The sequence below is a fragment of the Schistocerca serialis genome, chromosome 4 (assembly GCF_023864345.2).
Source record: "Schistocerca serialis cubense isolate TAMUIC-IGC-003099 chromosome 4, iqSchSeri2.2, whole genome shotgun sequence".
Classification (NCBI taxonomy): domain Eukaryota; kingdom Metazoa; phylum Arthropoda; class Insecta; order Orthoptera; family Acrididae; genus Schistocerca; species Schistocerca serialis.
Window position 1 is genome coordinate 602003052 of NC_064641.1, and position 23711 is coordinate 602026762.

At 42.9% G+C, this 23711-nt stretch overlaps 1 protein-coding gene across 1 annotated transcript in view; it reads right to left on the reverse strand.

Annotated features, from left to right (window-relative positions):
• The window catches only part of LOC126475388 (zinc transporter ZIP13 homolog), a 198155-nt gene that overhangs the window by 40219 nt on the left and 134225 nt on the right, over positions 1 to 23711 (reverse strand). Inside the window, exon 2 of the mRNA XM_050103214.1 lies at positions 2083 to 2196. Within this exon, the coding sequence (XP_049959171.1) occupies positions 2083 to 2196 (114 nt within the window). The remainder of the gene's footprint in view (positions 1 to 2082; positions 2197 to 23711) is intronic.

Below are 23711 nucleotides of genomic sequence, written 5' to 3' on the forward strand. Positions count from 1 at the left end.
GTACGTCCACCCGGCCTCCTGCATGCCCACTATACGCCCTCGCTCAAAGTCCGTCAACTGCACATACGGTTCACGTCCACGCTGTCGCGGCATGCTACCAGTGTTAAAGACTGCGATGGAGCTCCGTATGCCACGGCAAACTGGCTGACACTGACGGCGGCGGTGCACAAATGCTGCGCAGCTAGCGCCATTCGACGGCTAACACCGCGGTTCCTGGTGTGTCCGCTGTGCCGTGCGTGTGATCACTGCTTGTACAGCCCTCTCGCAGTGTCCGGAGCAAGTATGGTGGGTCTGACACACCGGTGTCAATGTGTTCTTTTTTCCATTTCCAGGAGTGTATATTTTCGCAAGATACACGTTGGCCGAAGCAATATATTGACTGACTCTTCCATGGACGTAGCCTGAAGTTCTATAAGCTAATATCTTCGTGGCTGGGTTACACTTCCTGATGCTTCTTCTACTGAATCTGTCAAGCATCTACCTTTCTACGATTAGTTTTATGTGATTGTTCCATTTTAAAACACTCTTTACGCCTACCATACATATTTAATGTATGTGACTGCTTCCAGTGATTGTTCTGCAATCGTGTGATCTTACAGTAATGGGCCTTCCTACCTATTTATGTGCAATATGATACATTTGTTTATGTTCAGTATCAGCTGTCAATCGAATGGTTCGAATGGCTCTAAGCACTATGGGACTTAACATCTGAGGTCATCAGTCCCCTAGAACTTAGAATTACTTAAACCTAACTAACCTAAGGACATCACACACATCCATGCCCGAGGCAGGATTTGAACCTGCGAGACTGTCAATCCTTGCACCAAGCTTTTATCCTGTGCAGGCTTCCTGAACTTTGCCACATTTTTCTAAGGGTTGGGACGTCTCCGTTTACAGTGCTGAAAAAATTTAAACTTTCGTATCAAATCTGTTTTATTCTGCCTTGTAGCGAAACATTACAGGGAAAAAAGGTTTTTGTCTTTTCAAACGTGACGATTAATCTGCTAACTTTTCAGGGGAAAAATAGTCTTGCTCAAAAGTGGCTCATCTTGCAACTGTGAGTTTCGGTATAAAACAGGTAAGTTGTTTACTACTGTGTATTACCAAAAAATTGCAAAATTTGTTCTATCCCACTATTTTGGACTTTCTGGTTCTTAAAACCGCCCATTTTTTCTTGAGGTTTTTCCTCCCAACGTATTTTGAATATCCTGCGTTGACTTTTAAGTTGGCAACAGATACTCAGATGTTTCACTCTTCTTATAGTGTTGTGGTATACCAGCCTTCTATCATCATGAGTTGTCTGTTTTGTGTTGGAATGTTTTCACGTTGAGCAAAGAATCTAAAACAATGGGGTAAAACAAAAATCATAATTTTTTTTGTACTGCACAGTAGTAAACACCTCAAAGTTCTATTTTTGTACTAAAACTCTCAGTGCTACGATGATCTGCTTTTGGGCTAGATCATCTTAAACATTAGGTAATTAGTCATCATTTTTGAAACCGCATAAAGATTAACAACACCTACACCAATTGAGTTTATATTGCAAAATAGTTTCGCTAACAAGACACAATAAAACAAACTGATATGAAAGTAAGTTAACGGGCAGCTTTGAGGTGACATTACATGGTGCTCCTAATTAGGGAACTGTACCTCACTCGGTAAATACGGAATCGTTATAGGTTTACTTTTTTGTCCGTCTGTCATTCCGACTGTTCAAAACCTTTTTTCTTCTACAGGAACGTGTAGACGTATCAAAATGAAATTTAAAAATTTAAAGTCACATATTAAGGCTTGCGGACCCTTGACGATGCAAAAAAGTAAAGCTTCTAAGTCAATGAAGTCAGAACATACGACCATATAAGCCATATATGTTGGTACTCGCAAACTCAACTCATCAAAATCTACACGGTGCTTACCGCTGACCTATAAATCTATCGCTTTCGATATTCTGCACTAAGTATAGAATATTCGACGTATCGATAATTTACATACAGATGACAAATATCTATATTTTTTACCCGTCCCTGCTTCGGACTGAATGAAATAACTATAAAAAGTAGTAGAGTAAGTTAGGCAACTCACCGAGTCGAAGCGCTTCCCGGCTCCAGATGTCTGGCAGCAGGTGCAGGAACACATCGCCCAGCAGACAGCCCACTGCGAAGCTCAGCAGCACCTTGAGCGTCCGCGAGCCCCCCTCTGCAACAACACACACTGCCAATCACGTCCGTGCTCTCCTAGTAAGCATTTCCTTAACTGTTTCAAACAGAACAAACAGATGAAAGTACCAAAAAAACGTAACTGACTCAAATGCGCGCGCGCGCACACACACACACACACACACACACACACACACACACACACAGAGAGAGAGAGAGAGAGAGAGAGAGAGAGAGAGAGAGAGAGAGAGAGAATACAGTTGTTGCTGCTACGATCCGTCGTTTACAGACCATCACACGTTTCATCAGGCACCTCTACCTAGATGTGTTTGACAACCGTCAACGGCCTTGCCCGCAGTGGTAACACAGGTTTCCGGCAGATAAGCGAAGTTAAGCGCTGTCGGGCTTTGCTAGAACTTTGATGGGTCCGGAACTGTCGGGCGCCGTTGGCAAGCAGAGTGCACTCAGCCCGAGGCATGAACCAACGTTTGTTAGGTTCTTTTTTCCAGATTTTGTATCTTCCTATATTTCCCAAAGTTAGACGCAGAATTTCCCAAAGAAAGCAACATCTGAAATAAATGCTAGGCAGTCAACGACTCGAAATAATGTCACAACGTATTGAAATAACATCGGCCTTGAAAATAGAATGATACGTATACAAGTGCCTGCGAAATTCTTTTAATCCGTTTATCCGCACACTGATATATTTACATTTCTCTCAGCAAGAGATTTTTTTTTTTTTTTTTAATGTGCTGTTGGGTTTTATAGTCTCGGTTCATCCAGTTTGATTTGGCCCACTGCCTCCATGCTGTCTGCAGCTCTAACTAGTGGGACATTCCAGGGGCATGAGACACTTCATACAGCTGCTCCTACTAACTATAGTTTGTATTTTTGGCGCCCAGTACAAAAGCAGCAAATGCAGCGGCACGTGTTCACGCTCATTCGTACATTAGCACTTGATTTACGCGGAAGATGTTTCGTAGTAAGAAATGTTTAAGCCAGCTGAAGTGAAACCTAGAGGCAAAGGTAGGAAAACTGTAGCACGATAATAGATTCGCTGAAGTGCATACAAATATATTGGGTTTGTTGTAAATAATGGAATATTTGTATTAGGAATAAGTAAACTTTTCGCCGACACAAATGCTGTAGCGGTCCTAAAGGTACTATCTGTAATCACTTAAATCTGTTGAGCGGCGCAATTGTAAAACAACGTGGACTAGATGCTAAATGATCTGTGAGCAGGCGAGGCAGATTTTCCCTCAATGGAAGAATAAATGTGGGATCTGTGGACTACTGGCCCATTACACGTCATTAACTCACCAGAAGACTGAAAGTGCGACTTTTTGGATTAAAATAAATTATTCATGAAGTAAATACTGTGTCTTTCTGTGCGTTTCTACGAAGTTTGCATAGTGTTATAGAAGATATTTATATTGATTTTTATTTTCCTTAAATATTTGGATTCTATTCATAGTACAGGACATGAAGAAGGAAACAAGTGTATTATGTAAGATAAGCTATGTGGCGGAACCGTTTGCGATACGGAATCATGTTATCTCCCCGCCTCAGAAATCAAACAGCTTGTATTTTATAGCAGACAATTTGCACAGTTCTGTTACTTACGAAAGCCTTTCCTTATAACTCTTTCTGACCAAGGGTAGGTGGCAGTAAAGCGCAATGTGGCGAATTTGGTACGCCGATTACTCAAGAGCACAGCAAGGTGTAACAGATCTCTTCGAGTATGATGTCCAGTCGACGACGAGGTCAATAGTGGCGAATAGCAAGCTCTGAGTGGATATAGATTGGGAAGGAAACAGACTAAGGCCTCCTTTTGGAATCATCTGTCATTCGTCTCAAGTGATTATGGGAAATTAATAAGCATCTAAATCGGGAAGATGTTTGTGCAGTCGGGGAATTGCACCCCTCTCCCCCAAATCAACGCCTCCACGATTGGACAGTGTCCACTTGCATACACTACTCCTCCATTTGTACGCCTTACGGCGTGTGACGGAGGGTACTTCCGACACCCACTTCTCTACTCCATTCGTGAATGATGAGAAAAACTATTAATAATAAACCTCCGAATGACCTCGAGTTTCTCAGATTTTCCACGTCTGGATCATTTCATGAGATGTTTGAGGAGGAAGTAATATAGTATTTTGACTCCTCTTTGGAATGTACCCTGTCTGCGGAGCACAACTCTTCACAATGAAAGAAAATAAGTTTCATTCGAATGCTGACGTCAATTCTTGAAGCATAGAGCAACCCCTTCCAGTATTTCTCCTCTGTATCCATATTCTTGAACACAGTTGCGTTCTTTTCTCTTTGTTCATTAGCCTCTGATTTTGCTGTGCTCGGCAACGATACATCAAATAACGCAATTTTTTTTTATTTTCCTGAACGTCGGAAACTGGAACAGGAAACAAATTACTGCAGACCTTCTATCACGTGCCAGCCACCTGGCCCCATTGCCTGCTAGTCCTACAGTCATGAGAGCTATCGAGCAAACGTACAACTTTTAACTGGATCCGTGTGACATGGCCTTAATGAAGTAAGTGGAAATGAAGAGGCCGGGACTAGGGAGAGGGCCTGTCGCGCCCTCCGTTATCACGAGACCACTAACTCTGACACCGTTGCCGCTTTCCATTATTTTCCAACTCCAATTCTGGGAGTTGAGTGCGCGCGCGTTGGACACTGTCGCGTAGGCAATAAAAAAACGACCTTATGGAGCATTGGACCAGCTTTGCAATTGGATCGCCGGCCGGGGTGGCCGAGCGGTTCTAGGCGCTACAGTCGAACCGCGTGAACGCTACGGTCGCAAGTTCGAATCCCGCCTCGGGCAAGGATGTGTGTGGTGTCCTTAGGTTGGTTAGGTTTAAGTAGTTCTACGTTCTAGGGACAATGTTGACTGGAATACTCTCTTTCAAATTCTGAATGTGGCAGGGGTAAAATACAGGGAGCGAAAGGCTATTTACAATTTGTACAGAAACCAGATGGCAGTTATAAGGGTCGAGGGGCATGAAAGGGAAGCAGCGGTTGGGAAGGGAGTGAGACAGGGTTGTAGTCTCTCCCCGATGTTATTCAATCTGTATATTGAGCAAGCAGTAAAGGAAACAAAAGAAAAGTTTCGGAGTAGGTATTTAAATCCATGGAGAAGAAATAAAAACTTTGAGCTTCGCCGATGACATTGTAATTCTGTCAGAGACAGCAAAGGACTTGGAAGAGCAGTTGAACGGAATGGATAGTGTCTTGAAAGGAGGATATAAGATGAACATCAACAAAAGCAAAACGAGGATATGGAACGTAGCCGAATTAAATCGGGTGATGCTGAGGGAATCAGATCAGGAAATGAGACACAAAGTAGTAGATGAAATCTGCTATTTGGAGAGCAAAATAACTGATGATGATCGACGTAGAGAGGATATAAAATGTAGACTGGCAATGGCAAGAAAAGCGTTTCTGAAGAAGAGAAATTTGTTAACATCGAGTATAGATTTAAGAGTCAGGAAGTCATTTCTGAAAGTATTTGTATGGAGTGTGGCCATGTATGGAAGTAAAACATGGACGATAAATAGTTTAGACAAGAAGAGAATAGAAGCTTTCGAAATGTGGTGCTACAGAAGAATTCTGAGGATTAGATGGGCAGATCACATAACTAATGAGGAGGTATTGAATAGAATTGGGGAGAAGAGGAGTTTGTGGCACAACTTGACTAGAAGAAGGGATCGGTTGGTAGGACATATTCTGAGGCATCAAGGGATCACCAATTTGGTACTGGAGGGCAGCGTGGAGGGTAAAAATCGTAGAGGGAGACCAAAAGATGATTACACTAAGCGGATTCAGAAGAATGTAGGCTGCAGTAGGTACTGGGAGATGAAAAAGCTTGCACGGGATAGAGTAGCATGGAGAGCTGCATCAAACCAGTCTCAGGACTGAAGACCACAACAACAAGTTCTAGGGGACTGATGACCTCAGAAGTTAACTCCCATAGTGCTCAGAGCCATATTTTTGCAATTGGATCAAGACATTCCAGCACACAGAATTCAACATATAATTTTTGACTGGAGGAAGTTGTGAGATGTGAAAGCAACTACGAGCGCAATCCGAGTGAGAATGTTGGAGGGCTGTTGCTGTTCACATTTAATATACTGTTTGGTGTGGTGGTAATAAATTACACACAGAAATCCTCACCGTGATTCAGCCACTCTACTAGTGGAAAAAAAACTAAACTACTTCCGAACAGGCCGGGTAGGCCCAACGGTACCGATCCGCCGCCGTGTCATCCTCAGCCCAGCGTCACTAGATGCGGATATGGAAGGGCATGTGGTCACTAGACCGCTCTCCCGGCCGTATGTCAATTACCGAGACCGGAGCCGCAACTTCTCAATCAAGTAACTTCTCAGTTTGCTTCACTAGGGCTGACTCAGTGCATCCCGCCTGCCAACAGCGCTCGTCCGACCAGGTGGTCACCCATCTAAGTGCTAGCTCAGCCCCACAGTGCTTAACTTCGGTGATCTGACAACAATCGGTGTTACCACAGCGGCAAGGCCGTTGGCCTCTATTAGTGAAAATCGTATCAAAATCCCTACAGCCGTTCCTGAGAGTAGCCGTCACATACAGATAGAACATTCTGCGACGGATTTTATGTTATAAATTATGATCCAGAGACGGTCTTGTGGATAACGTCGGAAGCTCCGCAAGTCTGTTCACAGACGATGCTGTATAGGGAAGTCACAACGACAGGAAAAGCGCTGAAAGACCCGCCAAGGACCGACGCTTGGTTCTGTTAGTAAAACTAAACATTAACAAAAGTAACGTATTGTACACAAGATTCAATTATTACTGGACACACGATTGGCGATTAATCAACGAAAACAGTAACAACCATTTAATATCCAGGAGTATGCTTATGGTGTAAAACTAATTTACGAAAAAATATGTAAGCCAGACAGAATTCACCGATGACTAAAGTAGGTCACAAAACGCTCATTTGACTGATTCCTGATTACTGCTCGTCAGTCTGGGATCCTTAATGGGCTGATTTTATAGAGACGATCCAAAGAAGAGCAGCGCGTTTTGTAACGAGGTCCTGCAATCAGCATCATCGAAATGCTCATCGCAGAATCTAAACACGATTCTTATCTATATGAATTAATCAAAGCTATACTTTATTTCATTATTCCCCTGTGGAACCATTCGCTGTACTAAAAAAACAGTGTGGGGTTAAGTTCCAACCAAGAGTCTTTCTAGCGTGGCTGCGCTCTCGTCTGAACCGACGAGACTCCTGATTGGCCAACGCTGACAACATTCAAACAATCTTACAAGGAACATAGCATCGGATCTTCATTCCATCATAAAAAACATGCGAACCTCCCCACAGGACAACTGGCTAGCTGTCAGCAGCGCCATCGCGCAAACTCGCAGGATACCTCGCTCCGTGTGACACGCGCCCCGCCTTCGCCGCCACCGCGCCCTCGAGTCTCACGACGACGTGACGCCGTTCTATCTATACGCTTGCTCCGCGACGGTCAGCTATGGTCGCAATGCGGCCCATCAAGAATAAATAGACTTCGCACTCTCACATTTAAAGCAGGCGAGACACACCGTCGCCTGTATTCCAGTCTGCCCGCCAACTGATTCGCAAATCAAAGGTCTCAAATACAAAACCAGTCCCTCACAAAGAATCTCATGTAATTCGGATACAGGTAACTCACGCGGAGAGCAACGGCAGCGTTGCTATGGGTTGCAGGAATCTTGTTTTTAGTGACAACGAAGGGCAGGTGCTGCATAATTACGAACTTCATCAAAGGAGTCTTAGCTGGTAACGTATTGAGCGTACTGGCTACACTAAGCCAGATCTACCAAAGAAACTTATTCAAACAATGGGAACGCCAGGTAGGAATGTCAACAATGTAAGAAAAGACAGATTTCTGCTTACCGTAAAGAAGACACGTCCAGCTGCAGACACGCACAATTAAAAGACACTCACATACAGCTTTTGGCCACAGCCTTCGTCAGTCACACACACACACACACACACACACACACACACACACACACACACACACACACACACACACACACACAATCCGCTGTTACGGCTACGAGTTGTTCTTTCGTTCTTCGATCGTTGAATATTGATGTAGAGAAGAGCCTACATTCTACATCTGTATACACTACTATCTGATAAAAAGTATTAGGTCATCCCTATTACTGAGGACCTGGTCACTAATATCACGAGAGCCGGATCCGCCAGCAGAAAAGGACGCGGGTAGTATTGTGTTGTTAACCAGGGAAGCAGGAACAGTAGAATGAGTCAGTCACGTGGCCTCTTTGGATGCCACCAGAGTTATTTCATCCTTCTAAAGCTGCCCCAGTCGACTGTTGGTGATGTTACTGAGCAGTGAAAACGCGAAGGAACAACTGCAGCTAAAACAAGACCAGACAGATCTCATGTACTGGTGGACAGCGATGTTAGAGCATCACGGAAGTGGTTGTAAAACAAATCGTACAATATCAGTAAACAGGATCACTCGAATGTTCCGAAGCGCTACTACCAGTCTAGCTAGCACAATGATTGTGGATGGTGAGTTAAAAAGGATTGCTTGCAATGGTCCACCAGCTCCTCTCATAAGCTACACATTTCTGTACTCAATGCTAAACGACGCTCGACGTCGTGTAAGTGACGGCACTAGACAATGGATGACTAAATGGAATGAATCACGCTATATCCTTTGGCAATACGACGACAGGATTTGCGTTTGGCAAATGCCTGGGGAACGTTAGCCTGCCATCATGTGTAGTGCAAACAGTGATGTAAGGAGGAGGTGATGTTACAGTATGGAGGTTTTTCTCGTGGTTAGCATGTGGTCCCCTTATTGCTATTACAAAAGTCAAACTGCAGAACTAAAGTTAACGAGACGTGTGTATTCCAACGAAACAGAAATGCTAGTGTTGTGTGTCAAAAGATGGATATGGACAAATTAAGGCGCATTTGTAACAGCACACGTAACATTTCTCCCCAAATGCTAAATAAGAACAAGTTTAACTATATGCTCGATTCAACAACCCACTTTAGCTTTCACAACATGAATTTAAAACAACCAGATACTTAATATCACGCCCATGTTTCGTCGACGACCCGACGATCAGTTAGCAAAATTAACAGGCAGCCTAAAACAATATTGTCGACATTTGTTTAATTTTAAAGTTGAACATCACAAAGAGATTCAAAACTCATTTGGTGTGAAATATGTAAGACTGCAACGAAGAGATGGAACATTACTTAGAAAACTGAAATCGTACTCTCGACTTAAAGTTTGCTCATTTAAAATTGTGTTCGTATGGTGTTCCTAAGTTTTCATTTGCCTCAGGGTATACTTTCTTGATTAAGACAGTGGCTGATACCTTCTCTATCTTTAACATAATGTGTCAGTACTCAGTTTCGAGTGACTCCAGTGACCAACACAATATATGGAAAACGAGGGGAAAAAATAAAAATAAAAAAGGAACAGAAAACATCAGGTCGTTTTCTCCCTCCCTGACCAAGGTAGAAATGAATGAGGAGTGATGATCATGTACCCTGTTACCTCCTACTCCATCACAGTCCACTGCCTGTTACTACTAAGGCTCTGTGCTCGGATGCTACAACACTATAGTACGACGTATACAGTAATGGCATTCGAGACAAATACCATTCTGTAGTCTCACAATCGCTGTAGGCTGTATTGCAAATTCTTCGCAGATTAAGGTTGTGGGCTTCATTGAAACTTACAAACCGGACCCTCCCTTTTTATTGGCAAAGCTCTTACAGATTTACTCCTCATAAGTACCCGAAACCCCAGTTGGTGTGGGCACTGATCGCGAGGGTCTGAGATAGAGTCCTAAGCCGACACAATATATTAACCCTTTGGGTTGGCAGCCTGAGAACATCAACTACTGGAAGTTCCCCGATGCGATTCTCCTAAGGGATGTTAACGGTCTTCATGGTGGAACAACAGGGCAGTTCTAGAGGGGCAGTGTCGGGGAGCAGACGAGTCGTGCTGCCGTCTCCGTGAAGGGCGAACACCGTTTCCGACGCCGGGTTCGCACAACACTAACGTTACTGACGCCACAGCAAAACCACGTATGAGTATTCAGATAAACTCTCCGTGCCAATTGTTTCTCCGATTTCTCCCACGTTCAACGGCGGTCTCTTATGTTCATCTCACCATAGCCTGTGAACTGAAAGTTATCAAGCATGCAGTTCTTCTCTGGATTCCTGTGCTCATAATTTTTATTTGTTATTAATTAATTTATTTTTTGCATAGCCATCCCAAATAACAGATTGTGTGTTGCTACCCTCACCAATCTTGTAGCTCTGGAATCGGTGGACATGACAAACTTATTGTCCAACGCTGCCATTAGGATACTAGCGATGTCCTTTAATGCAGAGCTCAAGTCTATTTCTGTTATTGTATTTACTCTTTCGTAGGAATCATCTAGTATTATTATCTGACGGCCTTATTTTCGTTCAATTATTTCAACAAGCAATTCAGACAAAGTCTGTCCAAGACTAGGCTAACAAGGAGAGGTCTCCACGGGTGCGACTGACTTTTTGAACCCATATGTATAGTTGTGTACGTTCGGGTTCCAGCTATCACATCCCGCAGCCATTCCCCGTGGTTGTCCCTCGTTTGCAAGTAATCGACGAAAAAAACTTTCGTAATTTCGTATGATAGTTTAATGCTTTAAAAATAGAAGCATTATGCAGGCTAGTTGTATAGCGTAATCGTTCGAATACGTAACTTATATGCAGAAGATTCTACATACGAATCCTGAAGGGTAGCTATAAATTTTTTATTTTCAAATCTTTATCGAAATGAATTGCCACATTTTTATATTTAATTAATTGGTTTAAATTAATTTTTTATTTCTAATCAACTGTCACATTATTTTAGTCGTAGTTTTACCTTTTTTATTTGCTTTCATTTTTTCTTACTTTCATTCTTTATTCGTCTGGAATTGTAGTTCATGTGATTTTAATTATTATTATGTAGTAACGTCGATGCAATTGTTTTCCGTTTTTATCATCTCAATTTTTTGTCCATATTATTGCATTCATTATTTCTTTTCTTCATTTGGCATGAATTTTGTTTTATTAACAATTCTTTCTTTCCTTTGAATCTTCATCTGCTTCGGTTCTAGGCGCTACAGTCTGGAACCGCGCTACCGCTACGGTCGCAGGTTCGACTCCTGCCTCGGGCATGGATGTGTGTGCTGTCCTTAGATTAGTTAGGTTTAAGTAGTTCTAAGTTCTAGGGGACTGATGACCTCAGAAGTTAAGTCCCGTTAAGTCCCATAGTGCTCAGAGCAATTTGAACTTTTTTTTTCCATCTGCTTTATTGTGTCTGTAGGCAACGGGAATTTATGAGGTAAATGCAAGCGCGACGATTACCATCCAAAGAAGTATATCTTGTAATGAAAAATACATTCTTAACACCATGGAACACTCAATATGAATAGATTATTTCGTATTTTGTTTCTCACCCATAGATCAGCATTGCCAGATTTTTAACTATTATGATAGATAAACAAAAACGACACATGCGCAAAGATTCAAAATAAAAAAAATACGGAAAGGAAGAAATGCGAGAGCCAATCAAAAAGTCAAAACGATGATTAAAACAATGAGATAAAGGATTAAAAATAAGAAAAATACAATCAACTGAACAAAAAAAATTTGGACATTCATTTCGATAAAGGCTTCAAAATAAAAAATTTAAACATACAGAACCTTCAGCATAAGAGTAATGTACCCCTCACCATTACGCTACGCCACTAGGCTATGCAATGCTATTTTTTGACGTTACAGGGCATCACGCGGAATTAAGAGAGGTTTTTTCGTTGACTATTCGCAAACGAGGACACACCTGGGTGAATGGCTGGAGGCTGTGATACCTGGAACCCTAATCTACATCACTATATAGATGGTTTCAAAAACTCGGTATCACCCCCCGAGTACCTCTCCTTATAAGTAACACATGAGCTATGAGCAATCTCAGGCAGAGACACACAGAGGGCTACTGCCAAGCAACATGGCTTGGATTGTGTTAAAGGTCATGGGCAGTGGACGGACACAATCGGACTATGAGGGCAGCATCGAATAAGAGCCTACAGGTAAGGGGGTAAACGGCTTTGGCAGTAATGATGTTTGTGTACACGATAACGCGGTCAGCAGACAGCCGTTCGTGGCGGCTTGTTGATGCCCAGAAGGGAGCGCTCACTGGTCGGGCCGCCCCCGCGACAGAAATAAACGTCAGCGCTTCGACCAGGAGGGCGACGCCGCCGCGGCGGCTGCCGAGGCGCCAGTGACTGCCCAGCACCACGCGCCGCGTCTCCGCACCCGCCTCGACTCCCGCAGCTCGACCAGGCTCCGCTCGCTCGACTCCGTGAGTCGACCGCTGGAAGTCGATCGCTACCGGCGACCACCCCTGACGCCTAGCAACCACGCCAAGTGAGCAACCTGCTTCTTCTTCTGTCCTAACAGTGACATTGCTGGCGCCAGTACCTAGGCACCAGCAACCCATTACATACAATCCGATCACTGTGAAAGATCTCGTCCCTAGTGTGAGTGCGAGCGTAAAGAAGCGAGGTAACTGAAACGAAAGTGACAGGTAACGGTGCATATAACCTTCGAGTCGCACGCACGTCACGACGTAGGCACGCGAGTGACGGATAAAAAGCTTTTATCCACAACTGTTATAGTGTGCTTCGAATTAGTTCGCGTATGAAGTTGCGACGTTTTTGGGAAGTACTGTGCCCAGGTAGCCACGAGAGCGTTCCATTTTCCACGGCGATAAGAGATCGCTTTAATATCTGAAAACTACAAAATTCACGCTGTAAATAAGATATTTACCTATAGTATACATCTGCAGAACGTGTGTAACCCTCCCGCATATCTGTTATTCATTTTAATTAGAATCGGAATTTTTTTCCTTCGGGAAATAGTTTCAAACTTATCACGTCATATCTCCAAAACTACTGAACGCAACGAAATAATATTTGTTTCTTTAACTACCAAAGTATCTCATTCCGTAACGGACTAGGCGAAATTTTCTTATTACCAGGTAAACTTTCGTAAATGAGAACTGATCAGCACAATGTTTCGGAAAATGGCCGTGGTAACACGGTGGCAGCCGACAACGGCTTCCATTAGCCTATTGCTGGCGGGAGCTGTCAAAGCCGCTCCCTGTCAAGTAAATCGTACTGTAGCAACGCGGAAAAACTCAATTGTGGTCTTCACAATCTAAGTGTTCATGATAACTTGTATCATTACATGAAGTGACAAGTACTAACTAAAAATACAAATGTCTCTAGTCCGTGAAAAATCCCCTCCACTTCCCATGAAGGCACGAATTCTATCATACAAGACGAAGAAGTAGGAAGTTAGCACAGGCTAAATTAAAATAAAAAATACACAAGACGACAAAAGTCCTACTAGAAAGATGTACTATGGGCTAACGCCATGCAATGAAAAGAATACGGATAACAGAGGACAGTATAATGTATTTGGCGGCGACGTTGTTTTCACGCTTTTCCTCTATTCTGTAAGCGATGTCTTCGCCTCCATTAGCTACTGTAAATAGAGACTGCCTTGAACGTCAATTTCCGGGCAATCTGCTCGCTGTAGTTGGCAGGATAAACTTCCGGCGCAGGAGCGATTGATCGTCATGGTGGTTCCCATTTACATCATGCAAGAAATTTCCACACTTAATTTATAACATTACAGGAAACATGAGATATTCACTCACCGAAAAAAAATTTAATCGCTGGGGAAAATCTTACAATGTACAACACAAAACTCGATCGTTATATATGTAACAACTAGCTGACTCGGTGAACTCTGTTCCGCCTTAAAGCAAATAAATTACCATATTTTGGATGTTAAGTTCAATTTCTTATTAGGAAATACAAATAAAAAATTAAGTATTTTAATGATTCTTTATTCTTTGTTTTCTGGTGCATGCTTCCACTCTTCAATTAGGTACCTTGTGATACACGACATTTTTTGTGTTATTAGGCGCAAGAACAAACAACGCAGGTGATCCTTCCGACCCGTGAACATGCCACATATAATTGACCATGTGAAAAACATGGATATTCCAGATTTAAATCACAAACTTTCAAGGATTGGCCTTGTGATTTGTTAATGGTCATGGCGAATGCAAGACGGATCGGAAATTGAAGTCTTTTAAACTCAACCGGCATATCGGTTGGGATCATCGGGATCCTCGGAATGAGAACTTCCTCATCTTCGAATTTCCCTTTGAGTATCGTCGCGTAAATAACATTTTTCATCAATTTACTCACCACCAAACGCGTACCGTTGCACAGTTTTGGTTGGTTTATGTTTCGAAGCATGATTACTACGGAGCCAACTTTTAGGCGTAAATTGTGCGGTGGTAAGCCAGGCACATCCAAGGAGTTTAAAAATTCAATTGGATAGTTGGTGGCTTCATCTTCATTTGATAGACAGTCAATAGATTTGAATGAATGCATTTTACCAATGATCTCATTCTGAATTATGTAGTTTAGGTCATCTACATCTTTATTCTTAGCCGCTAAAATTGCTCGCTCACTCAACCATTCATTACTTTTGTAGTTAGTAATGATGTTTGGAAATACTTTGTTGATAAGTTCGTCTTTCGATGAGGCAAAGTTACAGAAATTATGAGGAAATGAAATCAATCTGCTTGATTCTTCGTCAGGTACTCGACCATTACCGATAGTCAGCAATTGCTCAGAAATCAATCTGCTTGATTCTTCGTCAGGTACTCGACCATTACCGATAGTCAGCAATTGCTCAGAGAAATCTTCAGCAGATTTATCATTAAGCAATCCAACTCTCATGTTTGTTGTCAGCTGAAGTTTCTTCACATGGCGCCATAGATTCAATGATTTGAGGCAAGCATTTATTTCGTCTGCAGCCGTTAATCTTGGAAGTACTGACAGTGTTTGGCGGAAATCGCCAGACAGTAAAATCATTGTTCCTCCAAAGCATCTCGAGTCATTGCGTAGATGTTTCAATATTCGGTTAAGTGCCTCTAATGCATGTTTATGCCATTGTGCATTCGTCCCAGATGATATATACTGATACTTAACCAAGGCGTTTAGCTGTCATTTGCGTTTTGTTATTCCATGCGTTTTATAGCGATAGAACGAGGTCCTATGTCCGTCTCCTGGTTCTAAGCTACCACTCCATCAATTTTCAGCCAAATCTGTCCAGTCGTTCTTGAGTTATAAATAGTGTAACTAACACGACTTTATATATATATATATATATATATATATATATATATATGGTTGTATTTACCGCAACTTTTACGGTTGTAATTGTAGATTGGTTCTTAGAATATTCTCCGCTGCTCTTTGAAGATTTATACTATACCGCTTGTCAGTGACGCTTATTTGCAAAGTACGATCTGAAAACACAATTCATACACAACTATTTTTTCCATCATCAAACCTGTTACAAAGTGCAGTGTTCTTTTCCATTTACATATGCTCCTATCTTTTACGGACTGCTAATGTCACAGGCCACTCTGCTTATAGTGAAGCTACTGTTAGCTAAAGAGAGGGTAAAGTCGACGTCGCCCTTTCACAACGTACTCATGAGTAGTGGGCAAAAGCGATAAAGAAGCGCCGGTGTGCGTCATCAACTTCCACAGCAACATGTATACCACGTGTCTCCTTGCAAAAATTTCAGAGATAATTTCCATTTTTACAGCCTCTCCTAAAAGAAAAATTAAAAATCTGTTCCTTCTTGAATAACCTTATACATTATCACATAATTATACAGGGCATAGACTGCAAAAATGACGCCAAACCTTCTCTATGCTGTGCTCATTACTTTCGAAGATAACGTACAGCATAAAGGTATTTCAAATAAAGGACGTAACGTGCTGGCTCCACTCCTGCGAATTATTTAGCAGGCTTTGCGCTACGCTTCCAGGTCTCTGTTAGATGAAGTATTGACAGAATACGCATTTAATACCCTTTACGGTCTCAACGTTCGGACAATGCAAGTACTGCCAATTCGCAAGGACAAAAGAGAAAAAACTTGCAGAGGTTACTGAACTTCTGTCAAGTGCTAAAATATTTGTATGGCTGTTTACAGTAACTAGATTTTACGAACCACCCCCAATCACCGACTGCCATGAACGACACAACAGTACACACTAGCTAGGAAACTGATTAACGTGGTGCTTACAGCGCTCGCATCCTGATGGTTGCCGGCCGGTGTGGCCGAGAGGTTCTAGGCGCTTCAGTCCGGAACCGCGCTGCTGTTACGGTCGCAGGTTCGAATCCTTCCTCGGGCATGGATGCGTGTGATGACCTTAGGTTAGTTAGGTTTAAGTAGTTCTAAGTTCTAGGGGACTGATGACCTTAGATGTTAAGTCCCATAGTGCTCAGAGCCATTTGCATCCTGATGGAATGTGATTCAATCTCTACCAGGGCATCGAAATATAGATCGTTTCCCCCTATCTATCCACGTGAATGTCAGGACGCTTACTTTAAGTACTGTAAGTCGTAACATATTTCCTTTCACATCCTTTTCCCACTGAATAAGTGTAATTAATGAAACGTGAAGAATGATAGTACACAGGTACGTTTGATGGCGGATGGTAACGCCCGCGCGCGAGAAAGCGAGAGCGACTTTCTGACAGCACGGCAGCAACAACAAAATGGATGCTATTTGTGTCGAAAATAGATGGTTTATGGAATTCTGCGCGAACACCACAGAAAAATGTGGAGCTCGAAATAAAACAAATGAACTCTTCAAAATCTGTGTAAGCACATAAACAAAGATACCGCAACCATAACAGTAGTTTACAACGCTGGTACAAAGAAAAGCTGTCAACATGAAGGTGCTTCGAACACCACAAAGTGTTATTTGGCACTGTTCTATTGGCATTAGCGAGCAACTGCCTTACTCCAGTTCACTCAGCTAGCTTTAATGGAACCCTGTCATTTATTACGGCACAAGAACGGCGGCAGAAATTTATTTTTTCACATACACTTTTACCAGAGATTATGTTCACTTTAGCTACCATGAACAAAATCATAGGAACAAAACGAGTTTCCATTCCAGGCCTTTTCATTTGTAGTCTGACACTTAATATAGCTACGAAGCCATACTGCAGATGAAAACGACACGATAATAAGCAGAAACATTTTGAAAAGGCCAGAATCTTTTTTCCAATCACCACAGCATTATAAGCAATTGTTAACTGAGCCAAAATCAACTTCCTCTTTTGTGTAAGATAAAGAAACCACTTCCAATACTTCACAATTCAAAAACATGTGTTTATTGGTGTGACAGTCACTACATCTTTCCAGAAAATACAACAATGGTGATATTCTGCTCAATGGATACGGGGGTGGATTATGTAAAAACATATGTTAGTGTCGTTCCGCATTTCTGTGTCTTAACTTTATCATCATAATACGAAAAATCTTGTAGATAGGTGTAAGCATTTTCAAATTCAGACCAACAAGGTGAGCGTTAACCTGCTAGCAAAATGTTTGCGAGTATAAAGTGGAGTAATGTGGTTTTACTGGGAGATTTTTCTCTTCTCTTATCATCTCTTTTCATCGTCATCATCAATAATAATAATAATAATATTTTGCTGTTCGCTTGGTAAGTACCTTAATATTTATTTTAATTACAAAAATGAGACTAACTTTTAAAAAGTAATAGTGTGTTTTTCTCCTTTAACATATACAACAAACTCTGATGTGCACATATCCCTCTTCGCAATAAGTTAACATATTATACTTGGCATCAAATGGCTGCAACTTCGGCGATTGCCAGCACTAAATACATTCTTCGGGCTTATTTGTCAATCACGACCGCGTTTAATAACGCCGCCACTACCAATTTCCACAAGTACTGTCATCGAGTGGCTTTTTACCCACCACCAAATCAGCTACCAGTAAGGTAAATACATGCAATACATTATTAGATTAGGCCTAATTTCAGTTTCAAGACACCTGTTACGTGACGTTCTGCGGGATGCTGCTGACGTTATACTTCGAATCCGCGGATTTGTATGGCTGAACGAATGACAAACGAAGAACTACTGCGTCTATCGCAAATTTAATTTTGTGGATATTTACGGTGACTTATTTTCTACAATTGAGTCGCCTCCTCAAAAAATAAATAAATTGTTCAAATGGCTCAGAGCACTATGGGGCTTAACATCTGAGTTCATCAGTCCCCTAGAACTTAGAACTACTTAAGGCCATCATACACATCAATACCCGTGGCAGGATTCGAACCTGCGACCGTAGCAGTCGCGCGGTTCTGGACTGAAGCGCCTAGAACCGCTCGGCCACCCCGGCTGGCCTGAGTCGCCTCCTCAAACAGTGTGCTATTCCACACAAATTCGAAGAATCGCATAATAATAATTTTATAAAAAACCGCACGAACATACTCTCGAAGGGGCATGCATCAGTGATGTATCTCGTAAACGACACTGTCCGGAAATCACTGTTTAGATGCACACTTTATTTTTTAAACTCTTCGACCATGCTAAACACGTGCAGGTAACGATATAGCGGAACACACAAAACATTAGAAGCTTATGCACGTTACCCCTCTCTTCATGCTCATATGCAAACGTTGCCTACATATTAGACACAAATTACGAAAGATGTTCCGCTGTGCCTCATTTGTTGAAGACCTTGGATAAACTATCTAGAAACGGGTGAATTTGATAGAGGAAAATGCATAAAGAGGTAACTGGGGCACATACTGAAAAGCAACGACAGCTATACTGCAAGGTAACAGATTGGCTCAGTGATGTTCAAGTAAGGCCCGCTAAAAACATCCGTTAACTACAGGAGAGGGGGAGGGGGGGGGTGGAGGTTCCCGTTCAGAATAAGTTTCGAGAAATTCATGTGAAGTACCGATATCACTGTGATAAAATTGATGTCTGAATTTGTTACATTTTCTTTCTTTCTTTTTCCTTAGCTTTGCCCTGTCTACTACGGAGTCTGCAGTTTCAGGATTTGGCAAATTTACTTTCTTATTTAACTTTGTGGCCGGATGGTCCTCCCGCCGCCATTATCGTCGAGGTCTCCCAAGGGAAGTGAAGCCGCGTGCGCCATATGTCTGTGGGTTGGGTAACGTTTCTTTGTGTGTGATCTATTCTAACTGTTTGTGTGCCATATTCTCTGAGGCGGAATCTGTGGACCAGACCGGCCGTTGTCTAAAAGATGGTGAGAAACCGATTGAAAAATAATAAATAAATAAAAAAAATACTTTGGCTAGCCGGTGTTCCAGCCCCACGGTTGTTAATCCGGCGAGTGGATTCGATCCGGGTTTGGCTCACCTCCCAGGCCCTAGACAGCGTGCTGCCCTTTACGATATCCGAGCAGGTCAAGCTGTTATATTTCTTTCACACACAGAAATCCTTGCAGTGACAAAACCAAACAATCTAGCGAAAGTTACCTATAGTGATAGGTGTGTTTCAACCGTTCGACAAATCACACTGCCTTCCTGGAACGTCCTCCCGATGAAAGGCAGGTCCGCAGCCGAATCTGTCGAACAGACCTTTCCTTCGGTAAACGACTACGTGAATGTCACTTTTCATTTTAACAGCCCAAAAGGCTGATAATGGCGTGAATAAAATTTTTTTCACCGCATTTCCGGTAACGTGCGGGCAGTGATAACCCTCTTTCTGCTGCCGAATCTCGAAGTCTACACATCTGGTAGCGAAATGCTACACTTTGACGTGCCCGTTGACAGTCATCCCTCTCGTAACCTCTTACAATTATGACAGGTACAGCTTTACACATTTTGCTATCCATTCGCAACGATGCTTCTGCCTAATCTGTCTAATGAATTTTACCAAAAAGTGTACTTTCATGTATGCTTCCACTCTTATCCGAACACCTTTCAGTATTATCTCGGTCACTGATAAATTGCTTCTTCTCCTTATTAAGGTAACATGTTGCGTACAGCGACATGGCATGTTGCGTACGTCATGCTGCGAACTCACTAGCTCATAAACGAAGCAGAGGTCGGAAATTTTGCATTTTCTATAGACAAGCTATCTTTCCCATTGACTTATACGTCATATGCATAGTTTTAATGAATGAACTTGTTCTTGCTGAAGACAGGAATTTAGTATTGGGCAAATACACTACTGGCCATTAAAATTGCTACACCAAGAAGAAATGCAGATGATAAACGGGTATTCATTGGACAAATATATTATACTAGAACTGACATATGATTAAATTTTCATGCAATTTGGGTGCATAGATCCTGAGAAATCAGTACCCAGAACAACCACCTCTGGTCATAACGGCCTTGATACGCTTGGGCATCGAGTCAGAAAGAGCTTGGACGGCGAGTACAGATACAGATGCCCATGCAGCTTCAACATGGTACCACAGTTCATCAAGAGTAGTGACTGGCGTATTGTGACGAGCCAGTTGCTCGGCCACCATTGACTAGACGTTTTCAATTGGTGAGTGATCTGGAGAATGAGCTGGCCAGGGCAGATGTCGAACATTTTCTGTATCCAGAAAGGCCCGTGTACAGGACCTGCAACATGCGGTCGTGCATTATCCTGCTGAAATGTAGGGTTTCACAGGGATCGAATGAAGGGTAGAGCCACGGGTCTAACACACCCGAAATGTAACGTCCACTGTTCAAAGTGCCGTCAATGCGAACAAGAGGTGACCGAGACGTGTAACCAATGGCACCCCATATCATCATGCCGGGTGATACGCCAGTATGGAGATGACGAATACACGCTTCCAATGTGCGTTCACCGCGATGTCGCCAAACACGGATGCGACCATCATGATGCTGTAAACAGAACCTGGATTCATCCGAAAAAATTACGTTCTGCCATTCGTGCACCCAGGTTCGTCGTTGAGTACACCATCGCAGGCGCTCCCGTCTGTGATGCAGCGTCAAGGGTAACCGCAGCCATGGTCTCCAAGCTGATAGTCCATGCTGCTGCAAACGTCGTCGAACTGTTCGTGCAGATGGTTGTCGTGCAGCCGTCCCCATCTGTTGACTCAGGGATCGAGACGTGGCTGCACGATCCGTTACAGCCGTGCGGATAAGATGTCTATCATCTCGACTGCTAGTGATGCGAGGCCGTTGGGATCCAGCACGGCGTTCCGTATTACCCTCATGAACCCACCGATTCCATATTCTGCTAACAGTCATTGGATCTCGACCAACGCGAGCAGCAATGTCGCGATACGATAAACCGCAATCGCGATAGGCTACAATCCGACCTTTATCAAAGTCGGAAACGTGATGGTACGCATTTCTCCTCCTTAAACGAGCATCTCAACGTTTCACCAGGCAACGCCGCTCAACAGCTGTTTGTGTATGAGAAATCGGTTGGGAACTTTCCTCATGTCGGCACGTTGTAGGTGTCGCCACCGGCGCCAACCTTGTCTGAATGCTCTGTAAAAGCTAATCATTTGTATATCACAGCATCTTCTTCCTATCGGTTAAATCTCGCGTCTGCAGCACGTCATCTCCGTGGTGTAGCAACTGTAATGGCCAGTAGTGTATATTATATATCTTCCAGAGAACTGTAACAGCTTCAAGGTGATTAAAACAAAATATATAAACAGTTTCCCTGGGGTCATTAACGTTTCAGTAGATCATGGTTTAAATATGATCTAAGACTATTTACGATTAAAGAGGCAGTCGCTAAATCAATCGTCATTATTACTATAGAGTGGACTCTGGTTTGCCGTGTAGCCAAACTTCAGAGTACTCCAATGCGTGAACTGAATTAAATATATTAAGCACAGGTCAAGCAATTCCAGCCCAACTTAATGGATCCCATAGCATTATTCTGCCCTTACCTGCATGCATCTGTGGCACGGTGCACGTTTCGTGCAGCCATTCGTCTGAATGACGGCGTGCAAGGACCCAACCATCGACTTGGTGTACGAAGAACTGCCATTCATTCGACAGGCGACACATTTCTATCGTCGTCCATACCGTAAGGCCTACTCGTTATTTCACCATCCTTCAACCACTTTCGACATTAGTACACCAACAGACATTCTCGTTTCCAGCCGCAGCTCCACACAATGCGCCCTTTGTCAAAACCGCTTGTATCAGTGGATTTCCGAATTTGCGGCCCATGTCTTCGCTATAATGACTGCCAGCTCGACACTCTTCCGCTTACTTTCTTTCCTTACTGCGTCACGTGCCCGCAACACAGCCAGCAGGCATTCAACGCCGCGCGGTGGGCAGTGGTCATAATGTTTTGGCTCATCAGAGTATTTTTAACCATACATGAACGGAAAACTACTCAAGAATTTCGAAGGCTGCATGCTAACTTACGATACATGTCCACAGATGTCGACGGTGTTTCGAGATTTGTGACACTCCCAAGTTCGAATTAAACACAGCCATAGCAGGCTGTCATCGAAGTGTATGACGTAATCAAGCCTCGAATTGACAAATTACTTGCAATAACCACAAAGGGTGTGAACTTGTGGCTTGGGTAATTGCCAAACTACAGAAACAAAAGTTCCGGAATCGATCGCCAGTCGGTGCTAGGACTTTTTACCCTCATAGCTTCTCTCACCTCAGGGAATGTTTCGTGTATGTGAAAAGTGCCAAGTTCCATCATGATTTAAAGTACACATGTAACTAAATCCCTCTGTAAGTGGTTAGGTAAGCCAGTGCAAAGGTCGGAGAAAGGCAGGAACATACCAGCTCCACGAGAACGATGCCTGGAAAAACACTGTGCTGTTCAAACCAAACTCCCGGCCGAGGCCAGCCTTACATACTTAGCCACAAAGAAATAGCCCCATAGACTCAATTTCGTCCTGAGACGACGACCTGGTTTAAACCCATCTTCAGTGATGGTACCCAGACGGAATGCACTTGGAGTCAAACAGTGGTGTCGCGTGCCGGATCTCCAAAGGGCACACTGTCTGGATTGTGGAGTCGCTTAAAATAAGCGGTATCTGGTGACTGCTCAAACGGGCAATGCTGTCCGAGAGAACGCCAGCTTCTGGGCGATGCTGTGCTGTGTTACCGCTGCGTGATGTGCAATTGTGAAACCCTCTTCAGTTCAAACAACAGCCCAAACATGTCTTACTCCCAAGCAAACATTTATCTAGCCATTACAAATTTCACACCCAGATCCATCGTCAGATAACAGTTAAACTAATGTACTGTTCAAATGCTCTGTTATAATCTCTATGCAGGCAGCTGAAATCTGTTGAATTTCCAAGCCCTATCCAGACCAAGCATAAATTTAAATATTACAAATTGTTTCTGTAAGCATTTGTCAGCGGTGTTTTCTTATGTGGAAGTTAAACGGGGTCGACAAACAGTACAGAAAAACAAGAAAATGAAAAATTCTAAATGTCATGTTACAGAAGAATGCTGAAGATTAGGTGGAAAGATCAGGTAACTAACCGTCAGACATTGTACTGAATCAGAGTGTTATGGCACAACTGTCTAAAAGTAAGGACAGGTTCATGGCATACATCCTCAAGAATCAATGA